General features: G+C 39.0%; 1 protein-coding gene across 1 annotated transcript in view; it reads right to left on the bottom strand.

Moving 5' to 3' along the window:
* Nucleotides 1-27,413, bottom strand: part of GALNT2 (polypeptide N-acetylgalactosaminyltransferase 2) — a 74,128-nt gene that overhangs the window by 17,448 nt on the left and 29,267 nt on the right. Inside the window, exons 2-8 of the mRNA XM_015824911.1 lie at nt 9,401-9,491; nt 7,266-7,419; nt 4,325-4,423; nt 4,139-4,206; nt 3,656-3,721; nt 3,104-3,225; nt 1,855-1,942 (exon numbers count right to left, since the gene is read on the bottom strand). Coding sequence (XP_015680397.1) covers nt 1,855-1,942; nt 3,104-3,225; nt 3,656-3,721; nt 4,139-4,206; nt 4,325-4,423; nt 7,266-7,419; nt 9,401-9,491 — 688 coding nt within the window. The remainder of the gene's footprint in view (nt 1-1,854; nt 1,943-3,103; nt 3,226-3,655; nt 3,722-4,138; nt 4,207-4,324; nt 4,424-7,265; nt 7,420-9,400; nt 9,492-27,413) is intronic.

Here is a 27,413-nt window from a genome sequence, read left to right on the forward strand (position 1 = left end):
GGCAGGCACATGTCTACGAGGGGGACTCCCCCCTCCGTGCCCAGCCAGGTCTCGGTGATACCTGCCAGGTCCGCGCCCCCCTCTTGAATGAGATCTTGAATCACCACATATATCATCCTTGTGATGCAAACTTGGCTTTCTGTAGATGCCTCTGAGCATATTATCCTGCAGGAGTTGATGACAGCTTCAAATGGAGGGTACAAAATATTCTGAATTTGAAACAGTGGTTTTGATTTCAAAACAGGATGTTCCAACAATTCCAGAAGTGATTTGAATTCAGAATAGCTCTGAATCAAATTCAGAACAGTCAGCTTCAGAGTTCAAATAGGGATATTTAAAGATCAAAACAATTGTAGAATAGATCAAGCAACCCACTTCAGATTTAAAGTAACCATTTCAAAATGTTCAAGCTCAATATGTTTTGAGTACCCATGATCAAGAGGCTTGAAATTAATAAACAATGTGCTGGAATTCCCAATCTATTTTCTCTTTTTCATCTATTTGAATGAAGCAATTAACATTCTGCTAGATAAGCTTGACTCTTGGTGACTTCAAAGGCATAATGACGTACCTTTCTCAGCAGTGAGGTGGATGTGATTTGATATTAACTATCTTCTCTGATGTTCTTTGAACTTCTCAGTTTAGCCGAGTGTTTCTCAACCTTGACCGCTTGACGTTGTGTGGACTTCAACTCCCAGAATCCTCCAGCCACCCATGGAGGTTGGGGAATTCTGGGAATTGAAGTCCACACATCTTCAAGTGTCTAAAGTTGAGAATCACTGGTTTAGCCAATAGCCCTAGAACAGGGGTCTTCAAACTTGGCCCTTTTTACGACTTGTGGACTTCAACTCCCAGAATTCCTCAGCCAGCGTGCCTGGCTGAGGAATTCTGGGAGTTGAAGTCCATAAGTCATAAAAGGGTCTAGTTTGAAGACCCCTGCCCTAGAATAACCCTGGTAGTTTCCCCCATTCCAGGTGCTAATTAGACCTGATCCCTGATTAGCTTTTCTTGAAGTCAGCTTGGTGCTGTTGCTACCTGAGCTGAAGAATTCTAGTCCAAGAATAAATAGCTGATAGTCACTTGCTGAGCTTATCCTAGAATTCAATTCCATCCTAATCTAGATACAGTTGTATTTCTCCTTTATGGACCAGACTTGCAGGTCCTGAATGTAAATCTGCTCCCAGATACTGAATTCATACATCCCACTTAGGAGAGGAAATATTTTTACCATTTTCATCACCTGCTGAACCCTTTTTGGGGTATATATAGAAATGTTTTAGAAAGTAAGGAAAAGAAAACAGATATTTTATTTCGATTTCCCAAGTCTCATTGACAAAGCTGAGACACAAACCTCACAGGTTCAAAACTGGCAGTTCCCACCTCTTGAGCCCATGGAACTAAAAAAACACAGAAAGCTGCTCTGTAGAGTGTCAGGATATTTGTATGTATTTTCTACAGCACCTCTTCAAGACCTTAGGCCAGGCATGTCAAACTGCCGGCCAGCTGGCCGGATGCATCATGCCAAAACCGCGCCCACCCCATTGCCGACAATGGGGGGAAAGTCGTGATACATCACGCGACATCACACATCACGAGTTTGACATGCCTGCCTTAGGCAGAAATGGTTTCCATCCCTTGCATCTGGGCCTTTTAGCAGGAAAGGCTTTACTCTCCTGCGCAGTGACTAAAAGCATGAACAAGATCATTGCTCCAAAGGCTGGAAGCATGCTCTGACATTTTACTCCACTTATTTACACAGGGATAGAAAGATATACGTTTCTCAAGTTAGTATCTGGATTACTGTGACACATTTAGAGACCCTGGAAAGGCTTCATATTCCAATAAAATACATACCGCCTTTTAAATCAGCCGAGGCCCCCACATACTGGAAATTGTCCATATTAATTACATCAATTATGGGAGATACAACCCGGGTCTTGTCCTAAAATATGTTTCAAAACAAAGGTTAATGAACAATAGGCTCTTGTGTTGTTTTGCATGTTGCAAAAACACGGTCTTCTTTAGAAGGCTAGCTTTTAAATTCAGTGCTATCCACATATATAGTGGCTAGCATTGAAACACACACACCCCTCCAAAAAAGAAAAAAAATCCACCCTCCTGCTCTAAGAACCTACTGTTTGTTGCAATTAAGTACAGTATTTTGCTAACTCAGTTCAATTCTTGAGGAAATTAAACATTCTAAATCATACAGGGATAGGTTTGAAAAAGCCCCACGTAGCATAAGGCCCGGTTATTTGCCTGGCTCCTGTAGTGTCTGCCCCACAGTATCTGCCTGACTGGTTAGATCTGGTTTCCTCAGCGTCTGTTGCTGTCTTCTCGATTCTGGTTTTCTATACATTTGTTCTTAAGGCTTGGTCTTGTGCAGCCAGAATTTGTCCCTCTGTCTTTTTCAACTTTTTGCGCTTAGCTATTGCCAAGTCTTTATTTATTATTATTATTATTATTATTATTATTATTATTATTATTATTATTATTATTATTATTATTATTATTATTATTATTATTATTATTATTATTATTATGCTTCAGTACCATTTCTTCAATTTAGAATTCAGTCAATAAACTGATTTTTAAAAACCCTCCGAAAGTACTGCTTAAAATTAAATGGAGACTACTACAGATAGTTCTCAACTTACAAGCAGAACTGAACCCAAAGTTTTTTGTTTCTAAGCAAGACAGTTATTGAGTGAATTCTGCCCCGTTTTAAGACCTTTCCTGCCACACTTTTGTTAAGCGAATCGCTGCAGCTGTTAAGCTAGTAGCACGGTTGTTAAGTAAATCTGTCTTCCCCACTGACGTTGCATGTCAGAAAGTTACAAAAGGTGATCACCTGACCCCTGGACACTGCAACCGTCACAAGTATGAATCAGTTGTAAAAGGGTATGAATTTTGATCATGTGACCATGGGGATGCTGCAATGGCTGTTAAACGTGAAAACCGGTCATAAGTCAGTGCCGTTGTAACTTTGAATGCTCACTAAACGAATGAGTTTTAAGTGGCGGACCCCCTGAACTTTACAATGCAAAAGAGGATCCAGAGGCCCCTTTCTTAGGGACAATTAAGAATGTTCCTTGCAACTAACCTCAGCTACTCTCTCCAGGAGAGGCTCCAGCCAGTGCTCGTTGCATTCACAGTGACTATCCAAGAATGTAAGTACTTTTGCTTGTGCTGCATCTGCCCCTCGAACACGAGAGCGCATCAAACCTGAAAATCAAGGACACATACTTGGCTTGATTGCATTTTGCTTACCCTCTGATATTAATCTACCTAACAATCCGATAGAAAGACTGGTAAACCAATCAGAGGCTTTCCCACATAAAGTGCCTAGAAAGAGTTCAACAGGAACAATCTTCAGGCACTTTAACTTAGAACAGTACAAGAAAGTAATTAGAAAAATAAATAAATCAGATCTCCACTTCTGAAGCTATTGATTTAAGTAAGGCTTCCAGGGAGATGTTGATTAAGAAAAAAATGTGAGCTGGAAAACATAATTTAAAACAGCTATCGGACGAAATGCCCTGCTTCCATTGTGCAATCTATTTCTTCTACATTCAGGGTGGGCAGAAAGAGAAAATTGCTCTTTTAACCAAAGCTTCAATCTTCATGTTGTTTCCAATCCTAACAGGACGCTCACCTTCCCGGCGATCATTTCGAAGTATCTTCACTTTCTCAATTTTACCTAATAGAGCACCATCCTCAGCTAGAAAAAAGAAAAGAAAACCAGTTAATTCTTTATCTTGTGTCAAGAAACTGTCACAAAGAAATCTTCCCTCCTTGAAAAGTCCCCAAATTTCAGAGCTAAAGCTCATCTGATTTCCTCCAGTTTTCCACTATAAGCCTATTTTGCGAGTCTGAATGATGACAATTTCATTTTTAAAAAAAAAAAAAATAGAAGAGGCAGCTACTTAAGGCAGATTATGGCATTAAAGATGCCAGAAAGTAAATGCTTTGGAAACTAAAAGCAATGTAGGACCCTAGACAAATATATGCCCAGTCAACTCAGAGAACTCCAGCAGTGCTTTTCAGACAGCATGGATTACAAGTCCCATAGTCCTTTGTCAGAACAACATAATATCTCACGTACTGCACTAAATAACAGCCTTGTGAAAATACTTACGATCATTGCTGTAGTCATCTACTAATATAATTTCCTTAATAAGATGTGGTGGGCTTTTTTTGAGAACACTAAAAAGAAAAAAATCAGATGAGAATAATCATCTAGTTCAATACGCTGAGGAAAAAAAAAAAAGAATTATCACTCTGTGGTAACCCTTCGTGGTTTAAGAAAGTGTTGCAGAAATACCTGACAACAGTTCGAAGGAGAGCTGATCGGGCCTCATTGTGAAAAGTGATGATTACACTAGTAGCTGGTAAGTCTACCCGCCATTGTTTTCGCTGACACCTTAAAAGAAAAGACAAAAAAGTATCAAATGTTAAACCTCTGCCCCATAGTGCCACTGACATGGAGATTCTCATTAAAAGCTGACCTTCAGACATCTGCATTAGATCTTTTAGGAAAGGAGCAAGAGCAGAAAGATTGAAGGAAAGAACAACTGCCATTCTCTAGGCCAGGGTTTCTCAACTTTGGCAGCTTCAAGATAGGTGGGCTTCAACTCTCCCATGCTGGCTGGGGAATTCTGGGAGTTGATTCCACAGACAGTATCTTAAAAAACTTCCAAGGTTGAGAAAAACTGCTCTAGGCTGTGGTTCCATGTGTCCAAATGAGCCCAGAAGACTACTGAATATTTAGTTTGAAGACTGTAGGAAATGTTACAAGCTTGTCACTAAGATGATCTACAACAGGGGTAGTCAACCTTGGCTCTTTTATGACTCGTGGACTTCAATTCCCAGAATTCCTGAGCCAGCTTAGCTGGCTCAGGAATTCTGGGAGTTGAAGTCCACGAGTCATAAAAGAGCCAAGGTTGACTACCCCTGATCTACAACTTCACAAGTGTGAGCCATATTCACGGTTGTCCCAAAAGTGCTTTTCAAAAGGCAACTGGGCTTTCTTGGTTTTTTCCTTGAAAATGTTTCTTCAGTTAGCACTCATTTAACGACCAAATGACTGCTAAGGATTATAAATTCTTCCATCCCCCACCATTCAGCCAAAACTGAAGAAGCTTCTTGGATGAGAAGTGAAACATTTTCAAGGAAAAAAAACACAAGAAAATCCAGTTTTTCTTTTGAAAAACACTTTTGGGACAACCATGACCTGGATGATTGAGAATCTCCATAGACATTTATTCATGGGAGAGTTATCATGTATTTATCAGTCATGTATCCCTATGCTTCTGATCCTTATGAGACATTAGTTTGGTACAAATATTTCAGTTTATAAAATGGAACACTTATTGTTCTTTCCAAAAATATAAAATCACATTCATATGTAGTTATTTGATATATTTTTAAATTTAAATGTGCTCTTAGAATGCCTGAAGGGGAAAGTCTCATTTTCTGCAATGCCTCAGAGCTTAATAAATGCAAACGTTTCTAAGAATGCTTTCTTCCACAATTGCTTATTGAGAATAAACTATCAAATTGAATTACTGCTGAAATATTCTGCACCATGTTCTTTTCATTTACAATCCATGCTACGCTAAGTTTTATCAATCCTGGGGGAGGAGGCCCTGTATGGCGGCAAGACATACATATTCAAGGTTTCACAAAGCGTTCAGCCTATATGGGGTCTAAAACAAATAGAGTATTAGGAATTTGCTATCCTGTTTTCTTAAGAGATGGACAACTTACAAGATATAACATTGAAAAACGTGTAGTTCAACCAAATTCTACCATTAAAAATATAAATGATCCACATAAAGCTAATTAAAATGAACTAGTTTAGCAATCTAAGGTGGGCTAAGCTGTGGCCCACTAACAGGCCATGGTCTGTTTGAAACCAAGCCATGTGAGCAATGGGCAAGCGCATGCACAAGCAAACCTCCACTTGCACAAGCATTGGGCGCTTGCACTCACGCGGGAAGCTCCACTTATGCGAACGGAGGGCGCTTGAGCAGAAGGCGCTTGTGCTCGTGCGCAAAGCTCTACTTGTGCAATTGGAGGGCGCTCATGAACAAAACTCCATTTCATAGACAACAGGACCAGTTCATCTCAGTGACAAATTTGTAACGTTTATGCTGTAGTCTTCAAACCAAATATTAAGCAGTCTTTGGGATCATTTGGGCACATGGAATCACATGATCTTTTGTTCATTCCCAAAATTCCAGAATTAGTTAAAGCAGGTAAATATTTCCCATGCCACTGGACCATTGCTTAATATAAGAAATAAAAAGCAATTTTCCAATGCTTTTGTTAACTGCATAACAAGCATGTAACTTTGCATCTATGCTTGCATCTGATCAATTCTAATTCTAGTCTGAACACTGCAGACAAAAATTAGAATTGAAGGATGCCACATTTTTTTTCCTGTTACCAGTACTTTTTAAATTTCAGCAAAACGCTTATTTCTTTATCAAATCAAAACAATTAAACATAAATTTAAAAAAACCAGATCACAAGAGGGAATGCATCAGAATATTCCACATGATGAAACTAATGTGCAGACTCCCTATTGCCAGGGGTTCTCCAGGCCAGTGGAAAAAAGACATGTTTGGAGAGCTTTCCAGAATCACAGACGGTAAGAGGTAAAAAGGAGCCAAGAAATAAAGAATACATATCTTGATTTTGCCTTATGTGCGAGACAGTTATCCTGCACATTTATTTGAATAAATATTAATAAGCCAACTCTGTTTCTAATAGATGTTTATAAGGTGTTAAGTAAAACAAAACATCCAAAAAGATTAAAAACAGATTAACATTGACATTAAAACTAGTAAGAGTGGAATTAAATCTTCAGTTGTGCACATAACAGCATCCCAGTTAGGCAAGATTTAGAAACCATAATAATGCCAAGCAGGAAAATAATTGAGATGCCAATGCTGACACAGTACCTACCAAGGACATTGCCTTTCTAACATATTCCAAATCAAGCAGGTCTTGTACAGACTGTATAATTTATTCTTGAATTCCTTTGTATTCTTTTAGAATCGTCATTCAGTGCTATGAATTACTGAGAATGTTATGACAGAAATATAAATAGGATCAAACAATCTGAGCTACCCACCACTGAACTCTTGAGAGCTATAGCTGAGCAATTTGCTTAATATTCATTTTCTAGTTTGGGTACTTTTTCAACTTAGGCACTATTTGTTACAAGAAAACTATTTCTAAAGATATGTGGTACTTACTGATCATGTCTTGTATCCTGAACATTTCTGTCCATTCGTAGCTTATCACTCTCCACTTGATTAAACTTATTGCGAGCATATGGGTCTTGACCAGCTTTGACCATAGTGACTCCAACATAAGTATCTTGGTCAAAGTCTTGCCACCTAACTTTTCCTAAGAAGAAGAAAAACTGATATTAACAGAAGACCTAAGATAAATTCTGGCTTTGGTAAAACACTTTTCAGTATATAGACAAATATAGCAAAGTTCTCAAGGACTAGTAATAGATGATATCTCTCTTCCAAACCCACTCAAACTTGACTGTACCTCCTACGACTTGTAACATTGCTGTCACTTTTTAAATTCTGGATGGCATCTCCACTGTGGTCTGCTATTTGCTTTGAAAGAAAACAGAAATTGAACAGCTGGTGTATGGTTCTATCTTTTAGCACGTTTGCGTGTGAAAAGTGTACAGGGTCATAACTGCACTCTTCATCGAATGTATTACTGAGTATACCATGACTTCATTTTATCTACTCTTGCTGGGGTAGGAAATGTTTTAGCAGCTACGTGTAAATCAATCTGTCTTCAATTTACCTACTAGCAATGCAAATAGGTTCCATGCTCTACAATATTGTTTGAAATATTAAAATTATTTCAATACTAGCATTTAAAACACACAACATAGAACAGCTTCTGAAGGCAATATGACACGTATGTGAGGATCATTTTTGCTTTTTGGATTTGCAGAATACTTCCTTATTGGGCCATCCACTAAATTTTACTTTATATAAGCTATTTATATCCCCACTAAAAACCCTTGAATAATCTTACAAATACCTGCAAAGATCTTTCCACTCAATCTCATGGTACTGTAACTCTTTAAGAAAATGGATATTTGATTCCCAGATTATTAGAAAGGCTGTGACAAGCCTGCATTCAACCATGTCTTCCTGCTGGCTGGACAAATATCAAGTCTTCCACACAGAAGCCCAAACAAATACTTTGTGTTGACTTGAACTATCTTTGCTGATAAGGAGTGTTAGTTTAGATTCCCATAGGAAAAATTGCTGGTAGGAAATAAGAGGAGCTGTGGGTTGAACTGGCATCAAGAGAAAGACTTGAAACATTAAAATATAACTGTCTTCCCATTCATTCCATATATTTGTTTTGCGATTCCATTCATATTTTTCTCTGTATATGATAAAATAATTTCAACTTATTCCTCAGTATTGGTCATTCACTTTTATATTCAATCCATACTTATGTGATTTTTTTTGTTCTTGATCCTGTTTTATCACACATGCTTTAATAATCCATGCCCACTTTTTGATTTAATTTTATGTTTTTCCTTACATATTAAACTCTTTATTTGGGTGATTAAGTTGGCTGGCTCACCCAAGCTTTACAGAAGACTAGCAGAATCATATCGTCCCAAATTTAGAGTCTAAACCAAGTCTAATGCACCATACTACTTGTGGTTTTCATTTATTTATATTGTGCACATTTTACAATGTGTGTGTATAAAAACGTTATGTTGGTATAGCTTATCAAAACTATTCCAAAACTGCCCCAGAGCCACTTAACTAGTGATACATTTTATCTTTCACAGATTGGTCCCAACAGTGATTAAAATTCTATTCCACAGTAAGCTAGTGTGTGAGGTTTTTCACTGTTATGATTTGTTTACTTTAAAAGATGAAAGGAAACATAGTCCATTTGATGTTTTGGTACCTTTGACTCTTCAGAAACATTCCCATTTCAGATCTTTTTTTTTATTATCAATCAGGACGATCAGAGGTTTTCAATATGAAGACAGTAAGGTTTCCAGAACTCTAATTTTTGTTGCACAATGATTCAGGATGGGTTGGTTTAAAATCTTTTCAGCAGGTTAACAGTTCTCTTTTTAACAGTACAGTCCTATAATGTCTACTCAAAAATATGCCCCACTGAATACAGTCAGTTTTAAGCTGAGGTTAACTATACCTTCAAAAAGTTCTTACATTTTATCCTTAAAAGTTTTATGAATACATAAAACGGAATACTTAAAGTCATTGTCTACTTCAGTCAAAATACATTTTTTAACTTTTCTGTTAGATTAGTTATATTTACTTCTGTGTGATATTTTAAAAGTAACAATCGACTACTGCAGTACCTGGAGGCAGGGTCTCCATGTTTTGTGACTTTTCATCCCCATTACTGTGTTGATCTTTCTTTTTTAATGTGTTGATATTATTTGGATCCTCCTAGGAGAACAGAGATTTATCATTAAAACAATACTTCAAAATACTGTTCCACAAAAAACAGAAATGACTATTTTTACTTTTTTGGAACCAAGAGGTCTTTAACATCAATTAAAATGACAATGCCAACAAGATCACTGAGCAATGGTATTGAGTACATTATACACAACTTGTTATTGTGCAAAACCTATAGAGCTTGACACATCCCATTTCAAGTTCAAAACAGCTGTTTGGACCACTCCAGCTTTTGAAACAAATATTTTTCACATCTTTTATTCATTCATCTCAGGCATTTTCCAAATGCTTGCCCTATAATATATAACACATCGGTTGGAGTCCTCTTATAAATCAGTTCCCTTTATCATTACAGGTGATCCTCAATTAACAACCACTTGTTCAGTGATTATTCAAACTCATGACGGTGCTGAACAAATGGCACTAATGAGCAGTCTCCAAAGTCCAGACTGTTGTAGCTCCCCCACCATGGTCACATGATATGATCCAGGCGCTTAGCTACTGCCTCACAATTACAACACTGCAGTGTCCTGCAGCCATGTGATTGCCATTTACAACTTTCACTGCTGGCCTCTGACAAGCCACATCAATAGAGAAGCCAGCAGGAGGTTGAGGGCGACTATGTGATGTCTTGTTTCTTTGTTCTAGATTTGCTTAAAGAAAGAAATTGGAAGTGCTGGAATTGCCATGGCAAAGCAGCAATGTTCATGTCACATTGTTTTATGACCGTGTCACTTAACAACAGAAATCCTGATCCAAATTACTGTTGTTAACTGAGAACTATCTATATTATTAAACTGTATAAAATTACTCTAATTGGCCCCACTTCATTAATTATCCAACTCAGAAATATCTATTTACAAACAATGGAATGAAGATAGTTCAATCTTATTTACTATAATGGGGTTGAAAAAAACCTCGCCTGCCAATAAAAAGTGGAAGGAAGTAGAAAAAGTGGAAGACGACCAATAAGGTGGATGAATAGGATCAAAGAGATCACTAGAACATCTTTGGAAGAATTACAGATTATCATCAGGAACCAATGCAAAAGGGAGAAGAAACATTTGTTCATATATAAATCACCAGGATCAGATCCTACCTAATCACAAAAATTATCTAACCACTACAAAAATAACTATACAGCTACAGCAAATTGTTTTTTTCTGCCTTGTCAAATTTCAAGTTTTAAAATGCTTTTTATGATGTTCCACTTCAGTTAAAAATACTTATTAACTTTTCTGAACCCATATTTGTTATTCTGTATTAGAAAATTCCCTAAGTAATACTTAAGATTCAGACAATTCTAAGAAGCAGGACTTGTAAAGGGCTTGTTTTTTATTTCACTGCACTTTAATTTGCAACCAAGGGATTAGGCAACAAGACTTAAAATATCTTGCCATTTTGTCCCAAGCAATTAATTCTCAGCACTAGTATTGCAGTGAATTCGCAGAACAAGTATTTATGGGGAAGTCACAAATATTAGAGACTCCCATTCTACTAGGAATGCACAACGAGTAAAGTACTTTGAAATACACAGAACAGAGAGAAGCCTTTTCAGACCAAAGGCAGATTAGGAATTGGCCAGATAATTGTGACACAATTTGCAATAGCAATAGCACTTAAGACTTATATACCGCTTCACAGTGCTTTACAGTCCTCTCTAAGCGGTTTACAGAGTCAGCATATTGCGTCCAACAATCTGGGCCATCCTCGGAAGGATGGAAGGCTGAGTCAACCTTGAGCCAGTCAGGATCGAATTCCTGGCAGACAGCAGAGATAGCCTGCAATACTGCATTCTAACTACTGCATCACTACAACTCTGGTGCAACTGAAATCATGGTGAATCTAATCTTCTTACAAGTAAAATGTTCTTCAAAAATTAATATTGAACTCCTAAGGATAACTTTAGTCCATATATTTGGACTCCCACTGTGCAGGCCCCGCTGAGTTGACTGAGGCATTGTCTGACATCATTCTCTGGAAAGACTTCAAACCTATGGGTGTTGAGAAAGTGGACAAGATTCTTGTAAAGTGTGTACAACTACCTGCTTATTAGATCCATGTCTCTACTAATTGGTTGAGATACCTTGGAAAGTGAGGTATAGACAAGGTCCATAAGCAAATTCATCCTTGAATGAAGAGGTGGTTCCATCTGATCTTAAATACACTGATGATACCTAATTATACATTTGGCTGTCCAAATGATGCCATCAGAATTATGACTTGATGTCTAGAGACTGAGGGAATCTGGATATGGAAGAACAGAATCAGGCTCAACTCTAGCAAGACTAGGTAGCTGTGAATTTTGAAGCTTCCTAGATCCCCAATTCTGAATAGTATTGCACACACTGAGAAAAATCTAATGCAAGATCTGAGGGTGTTCCTAGATTCACGATTCCTGCCTGAGTAGAAGATTTCAACCATGGCTCGGATATTGTGTGCCAGTTGTTCCCATTTCTAGATCAGCAGGTACCATTCATGGTCACTCATACCTGGGTCTTCTTTTGTGTGGATTACTGCAATGTGCTCTACAAAAGACTGCACTTGAAGATACCTCAGAAGCTCCAACTGATCCAAAATGCAGTAGTTATCTCACATCTCGGAACAGCCATGTAAACACTGCTAGTTTGCAAGCTCAAATGGTTGTCAGTGGGCTTCTAAGTGCAATTCAAGGTGCTGGTTATCAAATTAAAGGCCTTCATTTTTGCAGGACTGATTATCCATCCATTAAGATCCAACAAGAATGCATGCTCTGCATCCCGTTTCTTAAGCAATGTCATCTTATGGCACCTAAGAGAGTGCCTATTTGATCACTGTGCCTACTCTATGCATTAATATTCCTTCCGAGAGCCAGATATCCCTGACCCTGCCTGACCTCTGCATGGCTTTGAAAAACTTAAGAGTCCTTCCAGGCATTAAGTCCCAGGGGTTCATATTGTTTGGATTGTTTCCAGGGTAATTTATTTTGTTACATGACTGTTCATTTTATAGTTTTATTGTTATTTAAACTTTACACTGGGCTAAGTTGTTCGCCATGAGGATGGCTATATATGCTGACTAGATAAATACATTTAGTGTTATTTTATAGTTACGAAATCAGTGCTGCCACTTTCCTTTCTTCTGTATATTATTTTATTCAGTAAACATTAGAACAATTTTATGGAAGGTAACTTCTCTTAGACTTTTCTTTTGTAAGCAAATCATCATTTTCAAGGAGACAACAGGAGAAAGAGTTGATATTTAAAAAATACCAATAAAGGATGAAAGGCTATATAAAGCTATTATTATCTATAGGTCAGGATGGCTACATATTACTTTCATTACATTACCTTCAATTACTTATCTCTCGAGAACACAAAGGAGGAGGTGCAATAACACTTTTGTTCAGTTGTGCATTTGGGATTTGACTGGCAAAGAAAATGGTGGACTAGATCATTAACATGAGCAGAGCTCTTCTTAGGTTTTTAAGTGCACATTCTCTACTTCAAGTTTTAGCTTTATTTCACAGGTGAGATTGTATTTTATCCTACAGGTATAACTGTAATTTGCTTAAAATCCTACTTAATTGTGAAGGCTGTGAACAGACTTTTCACTAATCACAGAAAAAAAATTGAACTTGAAACTTGCACTTTCATATTAAGAACGATAATTTTTTTATCTGTATCATTTTAATAGCATCATTACATTTTTTAAATAAATCAAACAGTAGAAATCAGTATGTGTAATACAGGTAGTCCCTGACTTATGGCCACAATTGAGCTCAAAATTCCTGTTGCTAAGCAGCACATTTCTTAAGTGAATTTTGCCCCATTTTACAACCTGTCTTGCCGCGGTTGTTAAGTGAATCATTGCAGTTGTTAAGTTAGTAAGATGGTTGTTAAGTGAACCTAGTGTCCCCATTGACTTTGCTTGTCACAAAAGGTAATCACATGACTGTGGGACAATGCAACTGTCATAAATATGAATCAGTTGCCAAACATCCAAATTTTAATCATATGACCATGGAAATGCTGCAACAGTTGTGAGAAAAACAGTCATAAGTCACTTTTTACAGTTCTGTTGTAACTTTGTAAATGAACTGTTGTAAGTCGAGGACTACCTGTACCAGGGGTTCGCAGCTGGGGGTGCTCGATAATCCAGGGGGTACGAAAACTTGGGTTTTCAAAATCATGATGTACATGCATAATTCACTGCCATTATTTCAAACTTTTTTAAGGGATGCGAGAATATATCAGAAGCGTTCTAGGGGTGCGGGGTTTAGAAAAGGTTGGGAGTCGCTGACCTGTACGATATAAAAAAAGTCAACATGACTGAATTGAGGTCACCCAAGATTTTACCCAGGTAAATAAAACTAGACAGATTTTTCTTATGTTGGTGAGCTTGCATTACACTGGAATTCAGCAACTGTGTAATGCTGTTGATTCAAAATTATCTATATTGTGCTAGTTGACAGCTGCTCCTATGGTAATACAAGCAAGAGACTTTTCCAGTTCTACTTGGAGATGACAAGAACTGAACACAGACATTTTATATAAAAAGTATGATCTACAGAAAGAGTGGGGGATAAAGAGTTACATGTATATTACCAGAATAACTCAAGCTTAAAATAAGTAATAAAGCACTTTAAAACGAAAGACAAAATAATAAGTGTGTATCACAGGAGAAATTTTTGAACACCTTGGCTGTCCCCACTAAGGATGAAAGATGAAGGGTAAAGGTTAAAGTGAAGCCAATCCTGTTGGATCTCCTGCAAAAGTGTCAGTAAGATTGGCTTCACTTGTGTCCAGCCGCTTCTCACATGAGAAGACAGATTAAACATTCTCAATAGAAAAAAAAACCTATGCAGAGACGGTTAATAATCATATTTCTATTAGGTGAGAAACAATAAAAGTTAGAAATCAGAAGTTTTGGATGGAAGGAAGAATGAACAGACTCAAGAGTCTTAACAAGCAATTAATGCACCGGAGTTGCAAACAAGTCACACGTTAAAAAGGATAACAGCAGAGCCAGTTCTCAAGAATAAACGTTAATACCCAAAGAAACTGGCTTATGTAATACAAAGTCAAGAAGTTGCAAATATTTAGGCTAACCAAGAAAGCATGACACATAAACTTCAGACACTGAATACCATAAAGTCCTCTTTATTTAGAAGAATTGACGTAAAAGCTACACAAAGCTATACAAACACTAGACTATTCAGATGTTTACAAATGAAGAAAGTCACATTATTTAGGCAAGGGAAAAGGTCATATCATCTTTCTTCTGCTACGTAGGGATTAAATAAATTTAACATCTACTACATAAACTTCACATCTATATAAATAAAAATGTAAATGTTTGTTTATTCAAAATCTTAAATCTCCGAAAGTTCTTCACCGATTGCTTTGAAATTTTGACACAACGTTGCATTCGAATACGCGCGTGTTTTTATATACCTATATTATATAGATGTCACACCTGTGACAGGTAAAAACATGCTTTTTTTGAAAAACAGCGCCATCTGTTGGACGTAAAAGCAACACACGCTTTTACTAGACTGAGCCACAGCAACACGTGGCTGGGTACAGCTAGTTATTATATAAAAATGTACAAAACTGAAACAGGTAAAATATGATTCTAAATTAATTGTCATTTTGTAAGGAATTTAACCCGTAAAATTACTTTAAACTCTCTGAATAACTATAAAATTTTGCTCTTTTACCCTTAAGAGTTACAAGATAACTATGGCAAAGTGGAGACCTCTCCTCACTCACTATATAACAACACTCTGTTTCCCAGTATAGTACAACAGCAGCCTCCAACCTTTAAGGCTTGGCAGCCTGGGGGGGGGGGAGCCAGGCCATGCAAGCATCTGAGTGGCAGGCACAGCTCAACTTGCACAAAGTGAACAGTGTACACAAGTGCATGTGCACCGGCCCGCTGCTCGGGCAAGTCAAGTTGCGTGCACGTATGTGTGCACCAGCCCCCCCACTCGCGCAGCCCAGCTACAAATAGGCCATGGCCCGGTAGTGGGCCACAGCCCAGGGGTTGGGGAGCCCTGTAGTACAGTGTAGGTTTCCATATCTGTGCTGTAGAAATTCATATGACCATTAGAGTCAGTAAAAAGATAAAACTAACAAACATTTTACTGCCATCTAGTGTACATCTGGATTTCTGCAGCACAGATATAGCAGCTCAGGTTTAAGATAACAGAATTTTCAATCCATGTTCTATAACAGTAAATCACAATCCTCTTGTATACAGAGCAAAGGGTCTGCACTGTCTTTTTTCTAACTGCTCGGAATTCCATTAAAAATTAAGGATGCTTTCTAGAAAATATTCCATACAAGTTAATGTTTTCCAATTCTAAGGATTGTTTAGGGAAACATTCCCAATGTATTTTAAAACCTGGTAGTATATTGAATCTAGAGGTATCAGGGGATGTCACCCACACATGAAAAAGAAATTTCTATTTAAGAAAGTGTTTTAATAGAATTAGAAATGCAAGCTCTAATTAATTCCAAGCCCCAGAATATGACATCATATAGTTTGAATAGTAATTTTATTTTTTTAAAGGAGGAATCAAAAATTAGGGAAAAAAATAAAGTGACAATAATTAGTTTTGATTAAGTTTACTTTTGCCATAAATTCAGACATACTGAATTTGCACCTATTCCCTAAATTTGGGAGAGAAAAAACACTTTTACCTTTGCAAATGTGGCTTTTTTGCTTACCCCAAGATACCAATCACAAAAATTCAGGCAAAGCAAAAAAAATGTTTATTAAGGAAGGTTGAGTATTTTTATAGGACACAAAAACAAATATCTCAGAAAACATGCAATCAAGCAATAAAAGACTTGATTATAAGTGAAAACTGAACTATAGAAAACACTGATTCTATATAACATTCCACGAGTGGCAAATTTAGAATTACATTACTCCCTTTGGCAATCGGGTTTATAATTTCCTTAAAACTTGTAAGAGTATTCAAGAACTTTCAGAATACTCTCTACTGTTTAGTTTATGAATGGGTTGGTTTCTGCAGATAAAAGAAATGGCTTTGACTAAAACAAAAATATGGTTGTTTCCTGAACTTCAAAAGGAGGCATGGATGCCATACTAAAATGTTAATGTCACCTTTATTAAAAGGCTAATAACGAAGACTAAAATTCCAGATAACTATTACTTTTTAATGCTACCTCAAAATGTTTTGATGGAAAATGGAAGGATTACGATGTATACTGCTTGGCTTTCTGAAGAAAATGGCAGGATATACATATAACAAAATAGAATAAAAGCAAACCGTGAAAAAATTAAAGTAAACAATGAGGAAAGGACCTTGGAGGTCTTCTAGTCCAACCCCCTGCTTAGGCAGGAAACCATCCAATCTCTTCTTAAAAACCTCCAGTGTTGGAGCATTCACAACTTCTGGAGGCAAGTTGTTCCACTGATTAATTGTTCTGTCATGAAATTTCTCCTTAGTTTTAGCTTGCTTCTCTCCTTGATTAGTGTCCATCCATTTCTTCTTGTCCTGCCTTCATCTTTGTTGCTCTTCTCTGTACTCTTTCTAGAGTCTCAACATCTTTTTTACATTGTGGTGCCCAAAACTTTAGAAAGCAGACTATAAGAGACAATAAAAGGGTGTGCTAATACTCCAGTTTTAATGCAAGCAACAATTTTCTAGCAACATAAATTGTTTCTCTAGATCAGGGGTGTCAAACTCAATTTCATTGAGGGTCGCATCAGCATTGCGTTTGTCCTCAGGGGGCTGGGTAGGTATGGCCAGGGTGGGTACGGCCTACTGGGTAGCTGTGGCTGGAGTGGGTGTGGCCTACTGGGTGGGCATGGCCAACTCTACATCGTTCACGTCAAGGGTCCTGTGGGGGCCTGGGCAGGAGTAGGACAGCTCTGAGGGTCTCTGGCAGAAGGGGGTGGGACCAGGGCAAGCGCCAAGGCATGGTCCACTGGAAGAGTCTCACTGTTCCTCTCAGGCCATGCGAGGGGGGCTGGATGGTGCCGCGGGCTTCCCAGAGCCCTGGGCAGCAGAGGTCAAACGCCCAGCCCGGCCCTCAAGCACCCGCAACACCAAGCCCAGCCCCATTACCCCAAGGGGTTGCCCAGATAAGATAAAGGCTGCTGCTGCTACTGCTGTGCTTGCTCTCCTTAGCCAAGTTGCTCATGATGGGTATGAGGGCAAAGTCATACCCACCTGGCTTTGTATCCAAAGCTTCCTTAGCAATAGGATAGGAGACCCCCAGGATAGGTCAGGAGGAGGGGGCAAGGGGATGGTGAAAGGGCAGCAGGGCAGCAGGGCAGGACTAAGGCAGGACATCCCTCAGACCCTCCCTCTCTTTCCTTCCTTCCTTCCTTCCTAAGAACAGAGTGGTGGAAAAATATTTGAGATGAGGGAGGGAGAAAAACAGGCAAGAAACGCAGCTGGGGAGGTGTCACCCTTCATGAGGAATGAAGAATTGCACCATCGCCTGGAAGTGTCCAGCACATGGCCCTCGTCTACTTCACATATCTGGCTTGGTGGGCTTTGGGGGAGGGGATGCCATGAGCAATGTGAGAGTCGATGTTACCTGCGCAATGCCGTCCAGCCCCCAGCCTGCCTGATTTCTCCTCAGTGCCGAGAGGCTGAGCCAGGCAGCGCGAATCCGAAAAGAAGCACGATGCCACCCAGCCCCCAGCCTGCCCGGTTTCGGCAGGCAGTGGGGCGCTCTCCTCACAGCGCTGAGAGGTTGAACCGGGCAGTGCGAAGCTCACCAGCTTCGCACCTTGCTGCCTGCTGAAATCGGGCAGGCTGGGGGCTGAGCGGTGGTGCACTTCTTTTTCAATTTGGGCCACCTGGCTCAGCCTCTCGGCGCTGTGAGAAGAGCACCCCACTGCCTACTGAAACCCCTCCCCGGGAGCCCATCAAGCCGGATATGTGAAATCGGGCAGGCTGGAGGCTGAGCAGCAGCACGCTTCTTTTTGAATTTGCGCCACCCGGCTCAGCTCTTGGCGCTGTGAGGAGAGTGCTCCGCTGCCTGCCGAAATCGGGCAGGCTAGGGGCTGAGCAGTGTCGCGCTTCTTTTTGGATTCACGCCGCCTGGCTCAGCCTCTTGACGCTGTGAGGACAGCACCCCACTGCCTACTGAAACCCCTCCCCAGGAGCCCATCAAACCGTATATGTGAAGTAGGCGAGGGCCATTTGCTGGCCACTTCCAGGCGATGGTGAATTTCTTCATTCCTCACAAAGGGTGACACCTCCCCAGTGCACGCCCAGGGGGCAGGGCCAATGCGGCAGGGGCCGATCCAATCCCTTGCTGTTTCCAGATGGCCTTGTGGAGCTAAGATTGAATGTGTTTCAGCATAGATGGCCACCACAAAATTGTACAATGGCTCCCGGGCGGTTTGGGCCAGGACCAAGGCAGCGGGGGCCATTCCCTCGCTCTTTCCAGGATGGCTTCGCAAGCCACATGAAACCACGTCGCGGGCTGCATCCGGCCCCCGGGCCTTATGTTTGACATGTCTGCTCTAGATAATTTTTTTCTTCCATCCAAAGCAAATAGTGGGGTGCCAGAAAAATCAATATCATGATTATTAAGAATTAGTACACTACCAATAAGGAAGAACCTAATGTTTTTATAACCACTGCAAATGAGAAGAACTGAATGAGCCAGAAAAGTCGATGATTAATTCTGTAGATAAGAAGACAGCAGGAGGTAGGTGCCATCTGTGAAATCTAGTGATCCTGAATTTACTGCAACAGCAGTCATTGTTTATTCAGTAATTACCGAATAAAGAGAATAGAGAGATGAAGAAACAAGATCACATGCCACCAATTAAGTGTTGGAGAAAAATCCTGTTTATATAAGGAAACAGCATTTGAACATCTAGCATGGGCAGCAGGCAGATGAAAATCAACTGCAACCAATTTGGAAAATACCTTACCATCTCTAAACCTATCCTTCAGCTTGGAAAATACACTTTGAAACCTTCTCAGAGTTAGGTGGGAACGACCTTGGGGAAAGAGAGTGTAGCCGAGGGAACTGCCAGATAAAAGGCAATGTAGAAATACAGGCAGGGCAAGAGACTCAGAAGAGAAATTCCCTGGTTTCTTGAGCTCTCAAGAGGATGGGGAGGCAGATATACTTTTAGACTTGCAAGATTCTGTTAATGTAACTGGGAGAAAAGTAGAATTAGTTCATCCGAGTGCATTTTTCTGTCTAGTCACGCAGGGATAGGCAACCTCGGCTCTTTTATGACTCATGGACTTCGGCTCTTTTATGACTCATGGACTTCAGCTCCCAGAATTCCTGAGTCAGCATAGCTGACTCAGGAATTCTGGGAATTGAAGTCCATGAGTCATAAAAGAGCCGAGGTTGCCTACCCCTATCTTTCCAAAATGATAATTAAGGAGGAAAAAAAATCAGATTAAATATATAAAAATTGGCTAAGGAGCCGTATTATGTAGAATTCAGTAGTTGTGCAAGACATTTCACACAAACTCACCAACATATGCACGGGTCACGATCAAGAACTTTCTGCCTGATTTTTGAGTGACTGTCTTTCTAACTATAGTTAGGCAGGATGACTGGTCTTCTGAATAATTTTTTTCCCCCAGACACTGAAGGAACTGCAGAGAGGAGGAAGGGCAGGGAAAGAAAAAGTGCAGAAGCTGTCCAGACAGTATTTCAAAGCTACTTGAAAGTTGCTATTGACTCCCAATTATATCTGTTTTTAAGACTGAGGAGAAAGTAAAATGTTTGGGTATTAATATGACAAATGTGAATTGTATGTTATTTCAAAATAACTATCTTAAGACATGGAGTGAAGTTTAAAAAGATATATAAAGATGGGATAAGGTATAATTGTCACTGGTGGGGAGAATTTTTGCGATTAAGATGAATGTTTTAACCTAAAATGTTATTTTTGTTTCAGACAACGTCTCTTTTGACAACTGATATACCATTTAAACAATGGCAAAAGGATATAACTAAATTTATATGGCAGGGGGAAAAAATCAGGTTAAATAAAATGTATTACAAGATACAAAGGAAAGAGGAGGATTGGGTCCGCCAGATTTGAAATTACCGTACGTATATTTTACTACTTCCTGTTAGCTTGAGTGAAATAGTAGGCGTTGTTAAGAAATTACAGATAGTCGACTTACAAGCATTTAGTGAAGTTACAGTGGCACTGAAAAAAGTGACTTATGACCAGTTTTCATACTTTTAACTGTTGCAGCATCCTCATGGCCACGTGATCAAAATATGGGCACTTGGCAACTGGCATTTACTGTATTTATGACGGCTGCAATATCCCGAGGTTATGCGATCACCATTTGTAACCTTCCAGCTGGATTCCAACAAGTAGTCAATGGGGGAAGCCAGATTCAATTAATGATTGGTTCACTTAACAACTGTGGCAAAAAGGGTCATAAAATGGGGGCAAAACTCACTTAACAACTTGCCTTGCTTAGCAATAGAAGTGTTGGGCTCAATTCTGGTCATAAATCAAGAATGTAAAGGTTGTTGAAGTTAGAAGGACAGGAGCTGAGATTGGGATAGCATGGCATGGATATCTATGATAAGATAAAATTAAACTTAATATAAATTTCAAAGCTCTTGTCAGGTGGGCCATTCTTTTAGTACGAAATGTATTATCTGTCTGAAAACACAAGTATTTTATATGCAAGAAACTATGAGTAAACATAAACGGTTAACTTATCAGGAAGCACTAGAATTTGTAAAATGAAATCAAGAGAAAACTTGACAACAGAAGGATATACTCGTCAATGATTTTCTTATGTACAATTATCAGAAAGACTTAAAGTGGATAAAGGCGACAACAACTGACAGGTCGAGAGTGGAATAAGATAAACACACCATCCGTTCCTAGAGATACATATCATGTGTGACATGTAAAAAAACCCCAAACATTTGGATACATAAATACACTAATTCAGAAGATTGTAAAGACTGCTATACAACTGAACTATAGGGTTGCATTTAAAGGTTTCTGCTTCCACACCACAAGGGAGGGGCATTTTTTTTTATCCATCCCCTTTAAAAATCTGTCTCATAAATTCGGTGAACTTTCCAGAATGACATACTTAGTGATATGTGGGGGAACTGACAAAATGTGCTGTCCCTTGGACCCACTTAGCAGAAGCCTCTTGCAGAAAGCCACTTTCATCCACAAGTGTGTTTTGGTACATGGAAGGGATCCAGTCCAAAGGATCAAAACATGACTAATAAGAGGTAAAACTATTGACTTTTGATAGCCTCGGATTCTATTTCCTGAGAGGGCAGTCAACACAAATAAGAATTGGAAGGCCATTACTCAGGAAGAAAAACCAGAAATATTACACAAACCAAGTAGCCATCCCCTCCCCCACCTGCCTGCCAGCCCATAAATGGAAATGAGTACATTTCAAAACACTCTCGCTTTTAAAAGCATTACTCAGTCTTGGCTCAAACTATTTCCCATCTGCTAAATGTGCTTTGACTCCTAATTAATACAAATATATTCAGAACAAAAAAAAACTGCAAAGAAAGATGTGAGAGCCATAAAAATGAGGAAGACTGGAAAAGTATAATAATAATAATAAAGTGAGCAGAGTTCAAATGTAGATGGACATGTCCTTTCGATCCCTTGACAGAAATATGAATAGGGTTTGCTTCTGCTCTCTTCTAAAATTGTTTTAACTTCCCAGTCTAACTTACAGATTTACTATTTTCCCAGTAGTTCTCTTCACCGATAACAGAGAAGTTTGTAGCTGGTTATTTACATGACTTTGGGTCAGACATTTTTTCTCAGCCAACCCATCTCGTAGGGTTGTTACTGCAGGGAAAATGGGAGGTGGGAACAATTAGTACATGCACTGCCTTGAAACTGACTGAAATCAAAGGTAGGACAAAAAAAATTAAATCAAGAATAGCCCCTCAGATCTCTGTCAGAGAACCCACTCTTACATACATAATGATATCAAGAGAGTAAAATAATTAAAATGGGGGGCAGTTATTTATTTATTTTTTTAAAATTCTTTTATATTGTGTTTTTATTTCCTGTAAGCCGCCTTGAGTCGTCGTGAGTAGGCGACAATATAAATTTTCCAAATAAATAAATAAAAATGGACTGGTTACATAGCAACAAGAACTGATGGCAGGTGGCCCAAGGCAGTCATAGAATGGATCCCACTTGATAAAAAAACATCCACGAAAGAGACCTAAAATAAGATGGATCGACGACATGAACAAGTATTGTGGGTCCAATTGGCAAAAGAAAGCTCAGGACCGTATAGGTCGGAAACATGTGGAAGAGGCCTTCATCCTGCAATGGATAGACAATGGCTAAAATTATCATTATAATTACTCTTTGCAATATCATTTAGAGTCACATAAAATAGCGAGTAAGAATAACTGTCAGTAGACTTGAAAAAACTTGGAAGTTGCTTGATCACTTCTCTAATCCTCACTGACAGTAGCCAGTGTATTTGACTGGCACACAATTCTTTCCATTCTTCATTGTGTCAAGTCACCAATTACTACTTTTTTCCTGTAGTTCAGGGATCTATCATTCTATACCCTTTTCTTCCTCTGAGAGGAAAAATCAGAGCATATTTCCTCTCTGAAATTCTAAAGACTGTTTTCTGAGTTTCTGTTTCTTCTGTATGTCTTCCTTCTGGTTGTTATTCTCATCCAGCCACAGATCTTGCTCCTTTGATTGCCTTCTTGTTTCAGTTTTTACTGTAGCACTTCTTTAAAAAAAATCAGGAAGATCTTCAACCTCTCTCAATAGCTGAAGTGCTATTAGCCATTCACACCTCCAATCCACTGGCTTCTTCAAGCACTGCTAAAAGCTTGTACTTATTGCAAGTATATGCTAAATTATTTCAAGCAGCAATTTAAACCTATGACAAGCAAGACTAAAGTACTAGGACTTAATTCCTCATCTTTATTTTTTATTTATTTCTGGTTTTTAAGGAAGCACCAAATGTTTCCTTCCTTCCCTCAGGTAATCCAAGTTCATAATATTGATTTAGAGAAAAAATGAGTTAGGTATATCCCCTTTAAACTGTCCCATCAATGTTATATTCTTCCTGCAATCTCTGCTTACTCATCAGGAAACAATCATTAAATCACTCATAAAGACAATCAACAGCTATCAGTATAGAGCAGTGGACCCCAACCTTTTGGGCACCAGGGATGGGTTCTGTGGAGAGTTTTTTTGCGGACCGGAAGAGGTGTGGTTTCGTGTGCTGCCTGCTTCTCATGGATGGGGCTTCACTTGTTTGTGCGGCCCAGTTTCTGGCATGCTGCAGCCCGCTGCCGGTCCACCAACCGGGGATCGGGGACCCCTGGTATAGAGAACTTGCAACCAGCAGCTCTTCAGATATCCTCATAGCTAACATGCAATCCCCCTCTGGTCAAAATGCTTTCTTCTTTCTTCTTCCTATTTATTTTCGCTGTTTATATATGAGGGTAAAGCACTGAAAATATTACATATATTAGTATTCCAGCCCACTACACTGGAATGAATTCTGATCAATAGCATCTTTCACGTCCTCGTGTATTAACTTTTTCCTAAATCAAGGTACATAAATGCAATACAGCTGACTCACAACTTTCATAATCTTTTAATTAATAGCTCAGAACTGACAAGCACAGGCATATTGCAGCTCACTGGAATGACATATGTTTTGTATTTCACAGGTTTGGGTAGTCATTTCAAGTCTTCACAGCTGTAATAAATTATGATGGTAGCATAAGTAAAATTCTTGTGCTCCTAGGAATATATTAGAGGTAAGCTTCAGATTCAAGTGCAAAAAAGATACATTAGAATGTGTGGGAGCATGGTGTGTCTGCAACTCCTTCAAGAAATGGCAAATTTTCCTGGCTGGATATCTTCCACAACGGCTGCATGTTCCTAGGGGAAAAAATACCTGGAAGATGTTATGCTAGTACAGTGGTTCTCAACCTGTGGGTCGGGACCCCATTTGGGGTCGATCGACCATTTCATGGGGGTCACCAAGCAAGGCTGTCCGCCATTTTTTTTTGTCCGCCATTTTTCCCCCTTTTCCGGCGGGTGCCTTACCTCCCTTGGGCTGGGCCAGCTGGTGGTCGGCCTGCTCCATCTCTGCCGCTTGCCAGTTATACCTCGGCCAGCGCAGGGGGCGGAACCACGCATGCGCGGTGCTCCCGGGCAGGGAAAGTCCTCGACTTACGACTGGTTGGGTAGTCCTTGACTTACGACCGGTTTAGTCCTCGACTTACGATCGGTTTAGTCCTCGACTTACGATCGGTTTAGTCCTCGACTTACGACCGGTTGGGGCCGCGGCATTAAAAAGGTTGAGAACCACTGTGCTAGTACCACTGAAGATTTCAAAGCACTTTTTTGGAGTCAAATCTGAATTAAAGTTTATGTACTGGCCATAAAATATCCAGATTAATCAAAGGGCCTACACGTGATACTTGAAAAAATTAAATAAAACATGCACGTGTGCCAGCTACTCCCTTCTATGTAGGCATCCAAACTTTCTCCTTAAAGTTCTTTAGAACCTGAATCTCACCTGTCACCATTATTTTTAACAATTTTATTCCAAATAATTTTAGCTGATAATAAGAGGGAATATTGCTTAAGCAGCTCCGACATAAAAACACTGTAATCTTTGCTGGAAAGTACAAAACTAAGCTCAAATTCTTTTCTCCCAAGAAATCAAAGTTCAGGTCAAAAAGTTCTTATGTTTTGAATGAGCCAGATAAAAGCAATAATGTTGAAATAAAACTAAACATTACTTTTAAGGAAAGAAAAAGAATAGTAAATTCCATTTCCAACTAAACGAATTTTAGAATTATAACCGATTTTGATACAGTGTCCCTCCTATGGTAAAGAATTCTATCAAGCAGCATAAAAATACTCAACTTCTTTCAAGTCTTGAAATATATATTCTGTTATTTATGAACTACTTACTATTCTGCCCATTAACTTGCTTTGTGCACTATCTTCAATCGCCATCTGCGAAGTAGCATTTCTTTTTTGAGGATCAGGCCATGTCACTAATCTCATTAAATTTTTACCATACTTCATCTGCCCATATTCCCATTCACTTTGGAATATTTATTTTAACGTTATTCTTCCATTCTTAATTACCAAAGCTTAAGAGATAATTCATGTAATTTTAAGGAGTTACTGAAGCATAGCTTTATGGGAGATTTGCCATTATTCTTTTTTTTAAAAAAAAAAATTTAGCCAATAGGTTAGGCACTTTCTATCTTACTGAGCCATGTTTTATTCCATGTTGGTACTTCCTTAAGTGCATAGTTTTACTTGCTTATATTCAGAAATTAACTATTGTGTTTCTGCAATGCTTTTATTAGAAGGGAGATCCTGCACCTGTATTAATGAAACCCTGTAAAAATGGGAATTCCATTCCAAGTGATTCACACAATGAAAAAATTAGGGGGGGGGAAACCTGACTTGTCAATCTAGCTCACAAATAATCAGTCAAAGCCCAAGAAAACAAATTGCTAAGGAGAAAACTGATAGCTCTCATTATTTTATGTATAAAGAGGACAGGAATCTCCTTTTTCCCTTTTGTCATTCACAAGAAGGAATAAGAGCTGGCTGGCTGAAAGCAGGATAAGAAAAGCAGCCCAAATTCTTAGAAATACCTGTTGAGAACAGGAAATTAAACACGTAGCATCAGTGAACACTAGATGCAGTATGCTTTTTTTTTGCTATGTTTTATAGACAAGGAATTGGGCTGCTGTGTCTCTTATTCTCTGTCTCTATTTCTCTCTTTCTATCTGTGCGTGTGTGAAGAGAGAGATTTTGGGCTGGTAACTGAAATCAATCTGTACAGAAACTATTGGTGTTTTTTCCATTCTCCTTTTGTATCTTTGAACTTCTTTCTAGCTCTTTTAGCTTGTTATATATAATAAAGATGCAAATTCTTATTGAATAATGCCACTCATTCTGGAGAATGGGACCAATGTAAAGCAGAGGTCCCCAACCCTCAGTCCATGGACCAGCACCGGTCCATGGCATGCCAGCAACTGGGCCATGCAAACAAGCGACGCCCCATGTGTGGGCTGCAGGCAGCAAGCAAAACCATGCCCCCTCCGGTCCACGGAAAAAAACGTTCTCCACTGAACTGGTCCCTGGTACCCAAAAGGTTGGGGGCTGCTGATGTAAAACATCTGGTCAGTTACTAAAGAATGCAAAATTGCCACTTGCTTCCTCCCAATTAATCCAAGGCAGAGAAGGATCTCTCTGGAGAAAAATATCTGGGGGCAACCTTATAGGATCAGTGTTTCCCAGGAATTGCAGTAGGATTCTAAATAAAGGGTTCTGAGACTTTCTTGTGGGATCCAATGGGGCAAAGCCCACTACTTTTTATGTGTGTATTCAGGTTAATGAGCTGTTACAAAGAGGAAAAATGTACCCAAAGCTACTATTGTACTGGACTACAGCTTTAATATACAAGGTAATTCCATATTTAGGCACAAGCAAATTTAACTGAATTCACTGGGGTTTCCCTCCCAAATAAGCATGTATATAACTTCAGACTGAAACTGGACAAAATATATACAAACATTCTAATGAACCAGGAACTAAGGCATACAAATTTTACAGCTACTGAATATAAATAGATTAAAATACAACCCTCTCAAGGTACCACTGTCATTTTTAGTATGCTATGTAATTAATTAATCCAAAAGTCTAGCTCAGGGATCAGCAACATGGCATTTCCTATCCATTCCTCAGAAATAAAGGAAAACATAAGATGGAAGCATAAAATACTATATCACATCCATTTTGAATATATGTACTTTAATATAACTTCATGGCCTCCAGAGCCACAAATAGGTTGATATTGTTTTAATTGCAAGGCTCATAATATGATTTACTAGATACATATGTATGTAGGAATAGCTAGGG

The sequence above is a fragment of the Protobothrops mucrosquamatus genome, unplaced genomic scaffold, assembly GCF_001527695.2.
Source record: "Protobothrops mucrosquamatus isolate PMUCROS unplaced genomic scaffold, P.Mucros_1.0 scaffold2411, whole genome shotgun sequence".
NCBI classification, from domain to species: Eukaryota; Metazoa; Chordata; class Lepidosauria; order Squamata; family Viperidae; genus Protobothrops; species Protobothrops mucrosquamatus.